Consider the following 17,770-nt stretch of genomic DNA (forward strand, 5'->3'; position numbering starts at 1 on the left):
CTGTGATGACTTACAGCACAGGCACTGGCCAGGGAGCACCAGCTACAGGCAGGAGCTTCAAGGTGGAACAGAACTCAAGGAGTTCAAATTAAAGGCACCTTGTGGAACAGAGCCCACCAGGCCCCTCACAGAATGACAGAAGCCAAAGCCACAGAACACACACTGAGTCCACACCCAACAGGTTCCCTGGTCCCTTAGGCACAGTGAGCAATTCCCGCAAGCACATGCTGACACTCCTGTGTGCTCTATAGAAGCCCAGTCCTTGCACACAGATGTAGTAAGCCACATGCAGCCCCCCAAGAGCTACCAACACATTGAAGTGGCCATTGGTCCCCAGCAGAGCATTTTCCTGCATACTCACTACCGTCACAGTGGGAAGAGTCCTATTATGGGATTTTCAAGACTCAGAGTCAGGCCACAGACTGAAAGTCTACACAACAGCACACAGCATGGAGGCTGAGGCGACAGACACACCTGGTAGCTTGGCTGTGCCTGAGCCCCACATACAGTATCTGCAGAGCCCAGTCACAGGGACAAACACCAAGCACTGGTCCCCATACCAAAACAGGTCCCAGCGCAGTGGCTACATTATATCTTTCTTCCTGAGAGTTGGTGGTTCTTCACTCCTGCCAGCAGGCCTTTCTCCAAACCACTCCCAGGTTCGAGGAACTCCATAGCCCATTCCAGGGGCAGGCCACTGCCTCCAGGTGCAGGGCATGCCTGAAAGGAAGCGCCCATAGCTCTTCCAGTCATAACCGGAAGGACCATCAAATACTCTGGTTCTCAACTTACCCCATCCTAGGTTCCTGCTTCGTGTTCACTACCTGATGTTCCCACCCAGAAATAACGCATCAAACCACACCCCAAGCCCTGCACACTCCACCCAGAAGGCATACACCAGCATGGCCCCCATATCAGGCTCACTGACGAGGCCTCCTAACCAGTGGTCAGGGCTGAGTCCATGAGCAAGCCCCATCACTGTCCACACCATACCACCACCTCTGCCCCAGCCCCATCACCTTCGCATTCTGCAGCTCACAGACACAAAGTGACACACATTCAGTTTTGATTCTGTCACTTCCCTGCATAAACCCTCAATGGCAGGCTCCCAGGTGAGAAAAACCTCACTTCCTATCCCAAACCAACACAGCCTCACCCAACCCGTGCCACACAGTCTTTCCCTGGACAGACTATGTATGACTGGCCCTTCTCTTGACTCAGGCTTCCCAGGAAGGCCCTCCCTGCCTGGCATCCCCCCTCAGCCATAGACACCCATCCTGTCAACTACCTGACCCCACACAGGGCCACGCCAGAAGAGCAGAGCTCTGCAGCTGTGAGACTCCAAGGAAGGCCTTGGCACCCAGCTCAGCATACTCTCTGGTCAGCTGCAAAGTGGGCCATAAGTAAAATCACCCAGATTGCTCCTGCATCATCCAGACTACCAAGACGCATACCAGCTGAGTCAGAGGCATACCATCAACACACAACCATGTAGGCCCTATACAATGTTACTGATCCCCAAAGAAGCTTTATCTTGCAATGATTATAAAAGTGCAACCTGGCCTAGACCCCTGCAAAGCAATCTGTATCAAGGCCTAGGATATGCCCAACCCATCTGGCGCCCCACAGGATAGAAAATACTAATGATCCTGTGACATCACACTGGGGTTAAAAAAAAAAAAACAGCCAGGTGTAGCAATACACACCCACAACCACAGCACTTGGAAGGCTAAGACCAGAGGACTGCAAGCTCCCACTACATGGTGAGACCCTGTCAGAAAAATAAGCTCAGCCGGGATGGCTTTCCTTTAAACCCTTTCAAATAACTGCTACTCCTCTGAGGAGGCAGCACTTATATCATTTCATAGGGTTCAGTTGAGCACTATGTGGGTTCATCCTGTGACCACCAAACTTCCTTTCCACAGGGCCTACCTGTCATTGTAAGAACAACCATCAAGTCAGAACTTCCCTGGGAAGGACCCAGAATCTCTCAAAAACTACTCCTGCAGGCCAGTGAAGTGCTTTGCTGCACAAGTGTGAGGGTCTGAGCCATAAAAAGCCAGCTTGGCATGCACTTGTAATCCTGGCTCTAGATAAGCATTGGCAGGAGGGTGGGTTCCAAGGAACCACCTCCCAAGAATGACCTCTGACCTCCACATCAAGGTATGAGAATGCATGTGTGTGTGTGTGTGTGTGTGCGTGCGTGCGTGCGTGCGTGCGTGCGTGCGTGCGTGCGCGCGCGCGCGCGCACACACACACACACACACACACACACACACACACACACGGTGGGGATGGGTTAATTTAAAAGCAAGGGGCTGGGGAGATGGATCAGTCAGTAAAATGCTTACTGTACAAACAAAAGGCCCTGCGTTAAATCCAAAACACTCCAATACAAATAAGGCATGGCAGCCCATGCTGTATCCCAGAGCTGGTGAGGCAGAGAAGGAAGACCCCCTTAGCTTTGCTGGTCTTTGGCCAAATCAGCAAGCTCTAGGTTCAGTGAGCAACCTCGTCTTTTTTTTCGGGGGGGGGGGGGGGGGGGGATATACTGCGCACACACATGCAAACATAAGTATACACAGGGGAAAAAAGAATCCTGAGCTACTGCCCCAATGTATTTTAACATAGAAAGCAAAAAAGTAGGCTCTTTCCTCCTCCTTCACCCCTCTGTGAAAGGCCACCAACCCAGGACCCTTCACTCCTGCCAGCACCTTCTCCAAAATGCTCAGTCAGATCAAGAGATCAAGAGCGCCTCTGCCCTGTGACCACACCCCCAGCTTTAGCCCTGCAAGATGCTCTGGGCAGTAGCCCTCAAAAGGCAGGGCTCAGCTCTTTGGGCTGCTTGTCCTGCTCATCCACTCAGCATCAACTTAGACCCTCAAATTAAACTCACTACTAAAACCGCATTCTAAAGCCTGACGTCCAGTCTGTCACAAGTCCCTCAGAAGCAGTGACTCCAAGACCCAAAGTCATCAACACCAGTCATCACCTGGATGTTGTGTGTGCACAAAAGTCTGGTGGTCAGCACTCAGGAGGCAGAGACAGGAGAATCTCTGTGAGTTGGAGGCTAGTGAGTTCCAGGACAGCCAGAGCTACACACAAGAGAAACCCTGTCTTGAAAACAAACAAACAAAAGTCTGGGAGCCAAGGAAGCCAGTTAAGTACCTTCCCCAGAGCCACCCTACCACACCCAAAAGAAAACACGTTCTCTCAAACCCTCAGGAAGGGGTCACAGAGATGACTGAGTGAGTAAAGGCACTTGCTGCGCTAAGCAAGCCCTAGCGTGAAGCCCCAAACGCACAGCAGCTGGGAAGAACAAACATGACTCTATCTGCTGTTACGTGTGCTGTAGCACACACACACACACACACACACACACACACACACACACACCCCATGACTCTATCTACTACTATCTGCTGTTACCTGTGCTGTAGCACATGCACACACATGACACACACACAATAGTAACACTTTTAAAGCTTCAAGAAGGACAAGGGTCTTTAGAGAGTCACAGATTCTCAGAGCAAAAGGGCTGAGTCCCAGCAGCTCCTCCTGTCCAAGGTTTGAGCATGGAGCAAGCATGTGGCCTCCACAGAGCAGCAACAAGGTGCTTGGGCAAGAGGAGTAACAAAAGAACTGGGCAGGGGTGGACGCGGGGCAGGGCACTAGGGTCCTAACTGTGGCAATCTTATTGCCCACAGACTCTTAACCTTTAAGTCCTTGACACAAACATCCAAAAGAATATAAAAACAAACCTTTCATAGCCCTTCCATAAAATACAAAACTCCTGATTCTTAGACACAACACAGTCTTGCAGTGCCTGATCCGTCTCACAGAGAAACTTTGCCAAGCAAGATGAACAGAATAATAATGAAGCGAATAGCTCCAAACTGCACTCACAGCACCCCCACCCAGGTAATCCTGCCCCACAGCAGGCACAAAACCGCCATCTCCACAGCACCCAGACCTATGAAAAGCGCCCTCCCATTTTCTTAATTTTGTAGTTTTGTTGCTAGCAAAGGCCTGAGACTCCTAAACAGCAACTGTATCCCGGACCAGGCTAGCAGAAGCTCATGGAGAGAAGCAAAGTTGCTTCTTCAAACTCCTCAAACAGCCTCAGCCCTCAGGCAGTTTCTACAGAGCTTTATATCTTTGCTTCAAGATTTGTAAAAACAGCTATTATGATTTGATAAACTCAGATATAGCCTGCTATTTATAAAAGCTGTTTCCGAATTTATAACATAAATAGAGGAAAGTGCACATTTACCAGAGGCAGACTATGACAGCACTGTGACCTCCATTTTTCACTCAAAGGTGCTAAAGTTCCACTACTCCACCAGGCCACTCCACTCAGGGCAGAGTAAGGTGGGCAGAGCTCTGAGCCAAGGGCATCTCTGGTGCAAATGTGAAGAGGTTCAAGAGGCAACTCCCTGCAGCGTTCCCAGTGGCCTGGCTTCCTACCCAGGTCAGGAGTCCTTTTCCTAGACACAGGGCTCTGCCCAAAAGTGGCAGGGCAAGTACCTGGAGAAGAACAAGCCAAGTATGGTGGCATACAGTAGCATCCAGGCAGCTGGGACACAGGGGCCAACATGCTATGCTACAGATGAGTCCAGGCAATCTAGCAAGAGACCCTGCCTCATTAAAACCAAAAACAAATGATGGGGGAAGTCCTTCTGTGTATGTTAATAAAGCACTGTTGGCCAATAGGGAAGCAAGATAGGTAGGACTAGGAGTTGAGGATTCTGGGAAACAGAGGCTAGCCAATACAAAACCAAGCAAACAGTCAACAGTTTCATAATTAATACAGTGTCTTGTATGTTATTCTGGGGTTAAAGCGGCAACGGGACCCAGGCAGGATCCCACAACAAACAAAGAGTTGATAAGATGGGTTATCCTCAAGCTCAGAGTCTTCTCCTAAATCCAGCATCAAACGTCAGAGACCACCATCCTGAGAGTGTTCACAGGCCAGTCAATGCACACGGCCCAAAGATGATCATGACAGGCCAGGAGTGAACTGGACACCCCCTAGTCTTCCAAGGTGCACAGGAGCTGCCTGAGGGCTTTGTGAAGCACAGCTGCCCCACACTATGCTTCATAGTTACCAAAATGTTCCTCCTCCTCCTCCTCCTCCTCCTCCTCCTCCTCCTCCTCCTCCTCCTCCTCCTCCTCCTCCTCCGTTTCCCCCTGATCCTCCAGCAAATGAGGTTTGGTCTAAAACAAGTCCCCTGATGAGGTCCTCTCTACATACAGTAGTAGCATGTGGATAAGGGTATGGTGGCCACCCCAGCATGGTCCACCTGTGATAATTACTGAGAGCAAGACAGCCCTGCCCCAATCTTCTTGTCCACCCTGGACAAGAATTTTCACTCCAATAAAACTAACCTTAAAAGACTTTGCTACTTCTACAGCAACATCATCCTTGAAACAGGGAAAGGACTGGGGAGTTAGGAATAAAGAGCAGCTGTGCTCAGGTCTCATCCTCACAGAATTTCCTCTTCACAAGACAGCAAACCCCACTTTACAGTCAAACAAACTGAGGCTCCATGAGGCAAACAGCAACTGTGACCTCAAGTACCAAAAGCTAAAATTCCAGGAATGTTGCCAAAGCTGGCCTCCAGAGCCCCAGACCCCTGACTCCATGGGCAGCTCTCCACCCTCCCAACTCAGCCCCCCAACTCAGGCAAGTGCAAGTGCAGTCAGCAGGAGCAGGGCTCCCCTTCTCCACGGTCAACAACCCACCCACCACAAGTGGGAACCGGCCCCTGACACCTGTTCTGGCCACTGAGCGGCAGCATCCAGGCCATGGAAGGAACGTCCTCTCCCAGACCAAGAATCCATGCTTTAAGCCAAGTTATAGAGCAATGTGAGAGCAGATTCAATGCGAAGGTACAATGAGCAGACACACACAAAGGAAAATGCTAATTTGCCATGTCAAAATACAGCCTGCAGGACAGCATCCTCAACCCAGATCTTTCAAAGCCACCAAAGCACACACTAATTCTGAGGTCCTCTCACCTGCTCCTTCTCCAACTGTAATCACACTGTGACGTGCCTCTATTGACTCCTGAGGTGGGCACCAGCCAGCCAGCACTCTTGGGGGCTCCCTAAACCTCTCACTGTGGATCAGGCTAAGACTGGCACCGGCAAACCAGGAAACCACAACCACAGTAACATTCCAGTCCCTTTGGAACCCATCCTGATAAGGAAGGTCAGGCCTCAGTTTGTAAAAACAAGTTCAACATGCTTATTAGAAGTTCTTGCTGAACTGTGACCTCAGGTTGAAACCTGGGCCCCTCCCCTCTCCCAGCATGACCTCTACCAAGAGGGCACTGGGAGGGACTCAGCCTCTTTCACACTCCATTCAGCTGCCAATGGCATGCTATTCCACTTGACACCCATGTGTAACTCTGAAACCTGCCCTCCCCCGGCTCTCTCCACCTCACCACAAGGCCACTACTGGCTAAACAGGAGCTTTATTAGAACTTACCTTCACTCATTAACGTATTTTATTATGAAATATGTCAAAGAAGGAACATCAGTTAGAAAAAGTTCTGATCACTAAGTTACAGGACTAAACTAGAGTGTTTAATTACACCCTCTAACTGTAGCTCCCTGTCCTGTTTAAAGAAGACTTGGCTTTCTAGCACTGGTGGTAGTTTTGGGTGTTTTCAAACTAATCAATCAGCATTCCTGATCAAGAGATGAACAGAAGCCAGAGGGTGCAGAAGATGAGTGTGAGCTTCCCTTTTCCGGAAAGCAGGCAACAACTCTGAAGCAGAGTCCTGGGTGTTTGCCGCTGGCTGCTCTAACCCTCCAACACAAGCTTGGGGGCTGTGCAGAGAGCAGGGGAGTGCACGTAATCGACACGTTTTCATTTCTTCCCCAAGGAGTTACCTTCTGCTCAAATGCACCAACCCTGAACCTGACCTGGAAACCAAGGCAGCTGGGATGGAGACAGCAGCCAACGTCCTTTTGAGACAGCATCTCCCTTGTCCCAGGGAGAAGGGCTTCACTTACACAGCACTCAAAAGCAAAGGAGCCAGGGTTAGCCAAGACAGCCATGGAAGGAAGCCATGGGCACCTGACCACACCAGCCTTCCTGATAAGAGGACAGCGTGGGGACATCCTTGCCATGCGGAAGGCACTGTTGAAGGACCCCTGGAAAGGACTCCTATACAAAGGTACAAAGTACTACGGCATTTCCGCTAGCAGATTGCAACCACAAACTGCCTCTTACACTATAAACATCAGGCATATTTTCCACCCAAAGGTCAGAAGGAACATAATGAACAAGACCTCCATTCACACACCCAGCAGCAAACCCCAGATGTGTGGCAAGGGACGGTGGCAGCCCCAGGTCCTGTGTCAGCGCTCCTCCTCAGAGCATGGAAGCCCCCCCCCTCCAACCTCAGAAACATTTCAAAAGGCCCATGTGACGAGCCTTCCTGATCCTCACAGACTTCCACAGCAAAACTCGGTTGTCAAGACACTGCAGCCCTTTCAAAGTGACCCAAAGCACTTTTCAGAAAACAGGAGGGGACATGAGTGGCAGCGTGTTTCCTAATTCTCTACTACTGCCACCGCGGCGGGGGGCGGCGCTCTGCTACTACCGCCGCACATGTCACTGTGGAACACAGGAGGAGCGCTCAGGGCTCGCTTCGCTCCAGCCCAGGGTTCAGGGGGAACACTCCTGCAGAGGACTCCCAAACAAAAGCAGTCTGCAAGCCGGGCAGGGAGCCACTCAGCGAACCCACGGGGCCCTGAGGAATCCGAGGCCAACAGAGCCAGGGAGTGCATGGAACCTGCAAACTCTGAGACAGTTTCTGCGCCGAGGAACTCACATCACCGTGATCTCCTGCATCCGCAGACCCCTGCGCACTGAGCGTCCTGCTGACCTCCATGGACAGCAACAACAAAAGCACCCAGAGCCCCTTAAGGCACTGACGACCACTAAACCACTCTCTGTGCTCAGCATGGAGTCCCCAGACGGCCTCCCTGGCAGTAAGGGAAGCCCAAGCCTTCTTCTATCCAGACCTCATCAACCTGCCCGGGAGAGTCTGCCCTCTCTTGACCTCACCGGAGGGGGAGACAGGGGTCCCCTCTGGCACACGGTGGTAGCCCATGGCACCCCCGAGGAAACGGCGCAGCAGAGTTCCCCGGGGACTCTGGGCAATCCAGCACTGGGAAACCCTCAAGGCTGACAGATCACCTGGGCAGAGGCCGCCCCCCTCGGCCTGGGGAGCCGGCCGGCCAGGGCACGGCCCCAGGATGCAGCCCAGAACTTCCTGGAACGCCTGGGCCGCCCGAAGCACCCGCCCTCGCCTCCCGTCGCGCGCTGCCACTCACCTGGGGGCAGCTGGAAGTTCTGGATGTTGGTCGGGTTCTGCGGTGGCTGCGGCAGGCGCGGGGCCAGTACGGTGGGCGTCAGCGTGGCCCGGATAGCGCCGGTGGTGGCCGCCGGCGTCCGAGGCAGACTGGGGGTCGCCGCGGCCGCGCCCTTTGCCAGCCCCGCGGGGGTCCCGGGCGCAGGCCCCGGCAGCGCGCCCGGCATGGCGGGCCCGAGCAGCACGCCACCCGCCGCGCCCCCACCCGCGACCCCCGCTGCTGCTGCCGCCGCCGCCGCCGCCGCCGCCGCCGCCGGCCCGGGCCCGGGCACGGGCACCGGCTTGGGCGCCTCAGCCTTGGCCCCCTGCGCGCCCGCGCCCGTCTGGCCCAGCCCCGCGGCGCCCCCGGAGGCCGCGGCGGGGGCAGGGGCGGCCCCGTTCTGCGCGGCGGCGGCGGCGGCGACGGCGGCGGCGGATGACACGGGGGGCGCGGGCGCGGCGGGGTGCCCGGGCGGCCGGGCTGGCGCGGCGGGCGCTGGGGGCGCGGGCGGCGGGGGCGCGGCGGGCGCGGGCGCGGCGGGAGGCGAGGGCGCGGCGGGCGCGGGCGCGGGGGCCGCCTGGATGACAGAGCCGGCGGCGGGCGGCGGCGCGGGCCCGTTGTTGACCGGGCTGACAGCAGGTGCGGCGTGCGGCGCGGTGGGCGGCGCGGCGCTCCCATTCAAAGTTTGCGCGGCGCCGGGGCCGGGCGGGCCAGGCGGGCCGGGCTTGGAGACGCCGGGGCCGGCGGGCGGGGCGGCGACGGCGACGGCGGCGGGATCCGGCCCCGCGGCGGCGGCGGCGGCGGTGGCGGCGGCGGCGGCGGCGGCGGCGGCGGCGGCGGCCGGGCAGGGCCCCGCGCTGGCCTCGGGCGGCGGCCTCAGCTTGGCGGGCGCCGGCGCGGGCCCTGCGGGGACAAGCAAGCGGCGCGGTGAGCCGGAGCCCGGGTGCCGCGGGCCCCCACCCGCCGGCCGCGCTCTACCTGCGGGGGGCGGCTCCGGCGCCGCTGCGGGCGCGCCCTCGGCGGAGGCGGCCGGCCCTGCGCCCGCGGCTCCGGCCGGGCTGCCGCTCACAACATGGTTCCCGAGCGCGCCGGCGGCCGCGGCCCGCAGCTCGGGCGTGCGCGGCGCGAGGTGGTGGTGGTGGGCCGCGCTGGCCGCCAGCTGCGACTCGAGCGAGCCCACCAGATCGCTCACCACTTTCTCGTCCACCTCGCTGTTGAAGAAGACCTCGTCCAGCAGATCCGAGCCCGCCGCCATCTTTCCTCCTCGCCGCCGCCGCCGCCGCCGCTCGGCCGAGCGCGCCTGGGCAGGAGGAGGTTCCAGCGGGGCGCGGGGCGGGCGGGGGGCGGGGCGCGGGGCGGGCGGGGGCGCGGCGCGCCGGGCGGGAGGGGGAGGGGCGGCGCACCGCGCAGGCGCCGCGGCACGCACCGCCCCCGCCCGCGCCCCTGCGGCCTCGGATTGGCTACGGCCGGCTCTTAAAAGACGCGGCCAATGGCTGCGAGCGCCAGAGGCCGGGAGCGGGCGAGCGCCTGGGTGTCGGTCGGGCTTCTCCCGGCGCCCGTGGGAATGGCTCGCCCGGTTGGGCGAGCGAGCCGCGGCGAAGCGCCGGGTGGCTCGCGGCGGCGGCGGCGGCTGAGGGGGGCTCGCCCTTTGTCTGCGCCGTTCCAAAATGGCTGCGGCCAGGGCGGGCGAGCGAGCGAGCAGGCGGGCGGCGGCGGCAGCAGCGCGGCGCTCCCGAAGCCCGGGCGGTCAGCGCGGAGCGGGAGGCTGGCTGGCTGGCTGGCTGGCACGAAGGCGCTTTCGGTGTGTGGAGGACGCCGCGGACGCGATGGTCGGCTCCTCTGACCTACAGCCCCTGGGTACCAGGGCGGTGAGCGCCCCGGGCGAAGCTGGACATCCGGAAGCAGCTTGGTTCTGTATTTACCGTTTTTTGTGGGGGGGGGCGGTAATAAATCCTCCAAACTGATGTTTGCAAGCATTTGGTGGGAGCATTTTAGTTACTATTTCACCCCTTTCTTTCTGGTTTTTATTTATTTATTTATTTACTTATTTTTACCAAAAGGTTGGACGTTTCCAGAGGAAACGTTTCTTCTTTTTTCCGTTTTTTGAAACGCATTCCAGGTGGCAAAGCTCCTTAATTCAGAACTCGCTGTAGCTGACCCTCCCGGGGTCATCTTCACTTCTGAGGAGACTTGCCACAGTCAGCGCAGATCCAGCACGGTGGGGTGAGGGTTTGCCATGGTAAATGATTTTCCTTTTTTTTTTTTTTTCTTTCCTGCCTTAAAAAGACTCTTCCAGAAGCTTGGGTGATCGTACACACCCGCAATCCCAGCGCTTGGAAGGATGGAGGCAGAAGGGCAAAGGAATTCAACCTTTGTTAGATAACCTCCAGGAATGCACACGCAGGCACGTTAGAGAGACCTGGATGGTAGCTAGAGGCCTCACGCTGGTTCCCTCTTTCTGGGTGACTTTCCCAAGCCATCCTGGCCTTGGCTGTGCAGGGATCCAGCCTCAAAGAGGTCCACAGTCGAGGGACTGGATCCTGACCACACACAGGTGCCTGTTTCTCAGTGTGTGTCTGAAACAGGAGATCTATCATCCTGTGGTTCCAGAGACAGAAGGTTGGAACTCGGTATGGGTAGAGTTGTGTCCCTGGGGTCCCTGCTGCCTCCAGCTCCTGTGGGTTCCGAGGCATCCTTGCCTTGAGGTGGTGTCAGTCATCTCTGGCCTCACCTGGCTGTGGTCTCTCTGTTTCATTTTGACAGACAGGGTCTTGTGTTGCCTGTGCTAACCTTGTGCCTGGGCTCCTCCTGTGGTACCGGCCGTTCCCGTAGCTGGCACACCTCTCATCTTGGAATGACGAGATTGGGACCTACCAAAATCCAAGATGACTTTGAAAGGTCTTTAACCCCTTACATCTGCAAAGGTTTCTCCTCCAATCAGTTCACTCGTGTTCTGTTCGGATGTGAATTGGGGGAAGGGTCGTTATCCAACCCCCTACACCAGCGTCCCCGTGTAAGGACACTTGGAAAAGCCAGAGATACTTGTAGGCCTGTCCATCTCTCATGCCTGGACAGAAGCCTGAGGCAGCCGGAGGAGGACACAGCAGTGTGTGGCTTGAAGCATCTGAAACAGAGCCCTCCCCCTGCCCTGCATTCCCTCCCCAAGACTCCTTTGCTTGGGTCCAGACTTGGGTGGCCACTGGTCCTCGGGACAAATGGCATCGAATGCTCTCTACGAGGCAGGGGAGGAGCTGAAGTTAGACACTAAGTCCGAGGCCTGGGTCTCACTCCCGGTGAGTGACAGAGCCAAGTGCCGGACCCTGAAGGGGCTGGGCACCGGCTGCACCGTTCTCACGCTGAGGTTAACTGTCCTTCCGTCCATATGTCATACACAGATGGACATCGTGGGTCTGATGCCTGGTCCTGCCCCTCTCCCTTTGAAGCTGACCCAGGTCCCCAGAGCCAGCTGTCTACAGAACTCTAGCATGACTCATGGACAGCAGTCTCTTGGCTGACTCCCACAAAGAACTAACTATAGCTGTGTGACCAGGCTTACAGTTCAGCTCAGAGGAGCTTACTCAGACTGCGTGAGGGAGCCCAGCCTGGCAGCGTGCCTCCCCCAGTGTCTCCACCCCACCCCACCCCTACCCCCAGTGCCACACCATCAGGGTTACCTCCCCGGGAAGAGCCAGCCAGCAGTACCGTCCTGGAAGAGTGTTGCTCTGCTCCGTCATGGGGCTCCTCGGGGCTTCTCGTATGGGTCACTTCCTGATACAACTTGCCCCTCATTCAGCTCACATGTCCAGTATATAAAATCCAAACTCAATTTGGAGCGGGGCACAGTGGTGTACACACACACACACACACACACACACACACACACACACACACACACACACAATCCCAGCACTTGGGAAGTGAGGGCAGGGTTGTCCAAGGCCAGCCTCAGCTACATAGTAATTTTGAATGCAGCTGTGTAAAACCCTGTGTCATGCTCTCCCCCACCCCCACCCCTCCAAAAAAAAAAAAAAAAAGACAACCAAAGGTCAGCTCGGGTCCCTGAAAACCCAGTGCCGTTACACATTGAATAAGCACTTGTTAAACGTTTAGTGGCCTACATGGCAATATTGGGAAGTGCCGAGAATAAATGAGATGGTTAGGTCACTGGGGACTCACCTTTAAAAGAGGGTTGGTGCTGGCACTTGGCTCCTGTGACAGAATGCCTGATAAGAGAACCTATGTGAGGAAGACCTTGTTCTGGCTCACGGTTGTCAGGGATGGGGGGGGTGCAGAGCAGCCAGTGGCTTGCAGTAGCAGGAGCCTCAGCCTGCTTGTGCACACCTGGGAGCATCTAGAAACCCACTGGACAGAAAGCAGGGCCTGGCTGCGACACCTCAAGGCTCATCCTTGAGCATTCCACTTCATCTAGCTGGACTCCACATCCTAAAGGTGCCACGATCTCCACCAACACAGCGCCACCAGCCAGGGACCAAGTACTCAAATGGTTGGCCACTTAGAATGTGAAATGCCAGCCGGGCAATGGTGGCGCACGCACGTCTTTAATCCCAGCACTGGGCAGGCAGAGGCAGGCTGATCTCTGCAAGTTCAAGGACAGGCAAGGCTACACAGAGAAACCCTGTCTTGAAGGGGAAAAAAAAGTGAAATGCCTCCACTACATGGGTTACAGAAGACTATTTCAAAAACAAAAGACTTTATAATAATTCATTGTGCCTGTGTGTCTGTGTCATACGTGAGGAGTGCATGCCCGCCACACGCACTACAGCATGTGTGGCAGCAAGAAGCCGTGAAGTCGGTTCTCTTCTCCCAAAGACTGAACTGAACTCACTTCCTCATGCTTGTGTGGAAAGCACCTTCACCCACTGAGTCTTTCCACAGAGGTTGACACAGAAGATGTTGAATGTGAAGCTAGCCCGGGCTGTTACAAAAATAAAGTAGCACCATTTATGAGAGTAACAAAGGGGCTGGAGAGATGGCTCCCAGGTTAAGAGCACTGACCACCCACATGGCGGCTCACACCTGTCTGTAACTCTAGTTTTGAGGGGTCCGACACCTTCACACAGACATACCTGCAGGCAAAAAAAATGCCAATGAACATAAATTTTTAAAAGTTTACATGAAAGCCGAGCAGTGGTGGGGCACGCCTTTAATCCCAGCACTCGGGAGGCAGAGGCAGGCGGATCTCTGTGAGTTTGAGGCCGGGCTGGACCGACAGCCTCCAAAACAATACAGAGAAACCCTGTCTCATAAAACCAAAAAAAAAAGTTTATATGAAAAAAAAAAGTAACAAGAAGCAAATGCCTTGGGACTGGAGAGATGCCCAATGGTTAAGAGCACTGGCTGCTCTTGAAAAGAACATATAGCTTCAATTTCCAGCACCCACATGGCATCTCACAACTGCCTGTAACTCCTGATCCAAGGGACCCAGCATGCCTCTGTGGGCACCAGGCATGCACGTGGTACACAGATAAAATGAAAACAAACACCTGGACATGAAACTAATGGAAACACCAGACCTGTAATCAGATAGTTGTAAAACACAGTTGAGATAAGTTGAAGAGCTGGGGAGATGGTTCAGTGAATTTAAAAAGTGCCACTATGCAAACCTGAAGACTAGAACCCAGACCCCCAGAGCCCAGGTAAAAGCCAGGCAGGTGTGGCAACCACCCGTGGTCCCAGCGGAAGGCTAACGAGACTACTAGAACGGTTGAGCTTCAGGTTCATCAAGGCACCCTGACTCAGTGAGGAAAGTCGGAAGCAGAGGAAAAGGTTAGACACAGACTTTAGGCCTGCACACACATGCAAAATTTACACTGCCCAAAGACTAGATACCTAGAGGAACATAACCAAATTAAAGGATGGGGAGTCTTGACATTGTAAAAACACTGTTCTCCTCAGTGTCTGCCGCAGACTTGGTACAAAATTAAGTTTAAACCCCAGATTTTTTTTTAATCGTTGATCACAGAAGTTGACAAGCTGGCTTGTGTTTCTCATACGGCAAAATTAACTCTTCCTCGGGTCACACCTCAAACTCTGGGTGAAAACAATATAGCAACACTTGCCTAGCTAACCCCAGAGCATGACCTCAGATGCAGGTTCTGGTAAGGGAACAACACAGGAAGAGGGAATGGTGCCAGGTGAGTTTCCAAGGTCAGACCATGGTGCAGGCCATGTGGACAAGGAAAAAAAACTCTAGAGAGGCCTGAAGTCTTCCTGGCCCAAAGAGCTGAGTGCCGGAGCTGGGTGTCGTGACTCTCTGGAAGGCACAGGCCTCCTAGAAAAGAAAAGGTTTGAGAAGGGGAGATGAGAATTGGGCTCAGGAGTATGGCCTCCATCTCTGGTTGAACTCTGAGCCAGATACTGGGCAGATTCCAAACAGCACAGCTAAGAATAAGACAGCTGAAAGAGACATGAACAGCTGACCAAGTGACAGATGGGCAGTTAGGTCTCAGTCCCCAGGCCAGCCATCAGCTAACAAAACCTAACACTGCTACTCGGAGAGAGCCCCCAGTTATACAAACTGTCACAGTGTCCAGACTTGAACCCCAAAAGAACCAGTATCAGTATCCTAAGGCCAAACAGGGTGGGGGGCACACGCTTGGAATCCCAGCACTTGGGAAGCAGAGACAGATGGACCCCCAAGTTCAAGAACAGCCTAATCTACACGATGAGTTCCTGGACAGCCAGGACTGTTACAGAGAGAAAAAAAGTCTCAGAAAAAAAATAATTTTAAACAAAAAATTATCCATTCTCAGCAAAAGTAAGGTGTAAGGGTTATAAAGCAGCTATGGACTATGGAGATGACCCAAGTGGTAAGATGTTTGCCTTGCAAGCATGAGGGCCAGAGTTTGACCCCAGCAACCACGTTTAAAAAGATTAAAGTTTAAAAAACTTTAGCTGGACACAGTGGCGCGCTCCTTTGATTCCAACACTCAGAGACAGAGGCAGATAGATCACTATGAGTTTGAGTCCAACCTGATCTACATAGTTAAACTTTGTCTCAAAATAAATCAAAATTTAATTATTTAAAACAAAAAACTCCATTTGTAATCCAGTGCTGGGGAATTAGAGACAGGCAGATCCTTGGGACTCATAGGCCTGTCAGCCAAGCTTAACGTTGTCCAGGTGAGTGAAAGACTCTGACTTAGAGAGAAGAACTGAAAGAGATCAGTGCATAAGATGCTCACTGTGCAAGCATAAGAGTCTTGGTTGGGATCCCAGCACCCATGTAATAAAGCTAGGCATGGCCCCGTGCACACCTGTAACTTCAGTGCTCTGAGGGACATGGATGGGGAGATAACTAGGGCTTGATGCCAAACAAAAAGTCCTCTGGCCTCTGAGCATTTGTCCATACAAATGTGCAGATCCATATGTACATACATGTATGCACACAAAAGCAAACAAACTGCTCTGAAAAAAAAACCGACATTGCATATAAAAACACACATGTGAACAGGTGCCCCTACACACACACATTTTTAAAAAATATACTTTTAACAGGTCGACAGTATCTGAAGAACACCTGAGGCTGTCCAATGGCCATCACATACCCTGCACACACATGACCTCAGGTGCACACACAAATGGCCATCACATACCCTGCACACACATGACCGCAGGGGCACACACAAATGGCCATCACATACCCTGCACACACATGACCGCAGGGGCACACACAAATGGCCATCACATACCCTGCACACACATGACCTCAGGTGCACACACAAATGGCCATCACATACCCTGCACACACATGACCTCATGTGCACACACAAATGGCCATCACATACCCTGCACACACATGACCTCAGGTGCACACACAGAGAACACTGAATTATGAAGCAATTGCTAGGCCAGTAGCATCTGGCATAAAGGAAACATGCATTCAGTCAGTGGAAGGTTTGTTTTTTTTTTCTTTTTCAATTCACAACATAACTAGACACTGTATGTGTATATTCAGGAACTGAGACAGAGGAAACTCAGTGACTGGGACAAGTATTGATAGACATCATCTAGAGATGAGGAGAAATGGGGTGATGTGACAACATCTGTGTACATCACTGGAATGACAAAGACGGGAGAAGGACCCGGAAAAGGCCCTGGAAAGAGTAGTGGCTGGAATTCTCTTTAGTGGGAAACACTATATTTTTATAGAGTTCTCGGAGCTCCCACAAAAATAAACTCAAGGGAAACAAGAGTTAGGTACAACATGGTCAAATATATACCTGGGCCTGGCAAATGCCAGGCCGGCCAGGACTGCACAGTGAGACCTATCTCAAAAGAACAAAAACAGAGTGTTGGAAAGACGCCTGTCAACCAGGTTCAACAAATCAGACCCTTTTAAGGACGGGAGTAAAGCTGGACAGTGGTGGCGCACGCCTTTAATCCCAGCACCCCCGAGGCACAGGCAGGAGGATCTCTGTGAGTTCAGGGCCAGCCTGGGCTACAGAGTGAGTTTCAGGACCACAAGGGTTATAAAAAATGATATTAGTAATAATGAGAGTAAAGCTGGACTTACTGGCACAGACCTGTAACCCCAGCTACTAGGCAGGCTTGGGAAGGGAGGCCATAAATTCAACCCTGAGCAACTTAGTAAGACTGTCTCAAAACAAAAGGCAAGAACAGGACTGTGAATATAGCTGAGAAGCATAACACTCACCCAGTATGACATAAGTCCTGGGCTCCATCCCCAATACTGAAAGAAAAAAAATGAGGATAAGTCAAGACATTTCAAGTAAAATTAAAAGAATCCACCCGTGAGTGGCTCTTACACATTACCAAGTCCCGCTGCCCGCACGAGGTATAACCGCGGCTGCCTTTGGAACATAGCTTCTCTGTGCTCACCTCAGTGATGCTGGTCTCTTCTTAATCACTGCCAACGTCTTAGCTCCAACCGACCAGCACCAAGTATCCCAATGAAGCAAAGTTTCACTTTAGTAGTTCTGGTCGCTTGTTAATTACAGCTGACTCCAACCCCAGCTAACCCGGGATCTTGATTCAAAAGAACAAACGGCTCTGGTAGGGTCTTTAACTGCCCTCTGAAACTTCACTAGACAGGCCTCCATCCTCTGCCCTGCTCTTAGCATTCTTTTCCTCCAAGCTCCTAAAGAAACGTGGGGTTCCCTTGCCCTGCCTTAATTCAAGGCGAGGTGCTTAGTCTTACTGCAACTTCATACACCACAATTGTTAGTATCTGAGGGATGGGGATGGAAGGCAGAGGGGACCAGTGGGAGAGGGACTGGGAGGAGAGGAGGAAAGGGAAATGAACAGAGAAACCCTGTCATCAGAAAGAAAACAAATTTTCAAGTGGAGGAGGTCTGAAGAGTTATCTCATCAGTCAAGAGTACTGACAGGTCTTGCAGAGGACCCAGGTTCAAATCTC

The 17,770-nt window shown here is 53.7% G+C and overlaps 1 protein-coding gene and 1 long non-coding RNA gene across 2 annotated transcripts in view; both read right to left on the reverse strand.

Moving 5' to 3' along the window:
- Taf4 (TATA-box binding protein associated factor 4) overlaps positions 1-9,664 on the reverse strand; it is a 66,135-nt gene extending 56,471 nt beyond the window's left edge. Inside the window, exon 1 of the mRNA XM_013116609.3 lies at positions 8,353-9,664. Within this exon, the coding sequence (XP_012972063.3) occupies positions 8,353-9,625 (1,273 nt within the window). The 5' untranslated portion in view covers positions 9,626-9,664. The remainder of the gene's footprint in view (positions 1-8,352) is intronic.
- A 4,647-nt stretch (positions 9,665-14,311) lies between these two features.
- Positions 14,312-17,320, reverse strand: LOC121134553. Its single transcript, XR_005871644.1, has 3 exons — positions 17,233-17,320; positions 17,048-17,083; positions 14,312-14,662 (listed from the first exon to the last, which is right to left on the reverse strand). It is a non-coding gene; the product is annotated as an uncharacterized LOC121134553 (long non-coding RNA).
- Positions 17,321-17,770: the final 450 nt, after the last annotated feature.

The sequence above is a fragment of the Mesocricetus auratus genome, unplaced genomic scaffold (genome assembly GCF_017639785.1).
Source record: "Mesocricetus auratus isolate SY011 unplaced genomic scaffold, BCM_Maur_2.0 Super-Scaffold_100028, whole genome shotgun sequence".
NCBI lineage: Eukaryota > Metazoa > Chordata > Mammalia > Rodentia > Cricetidae > Mesocricetus > Mesocricetus auratus.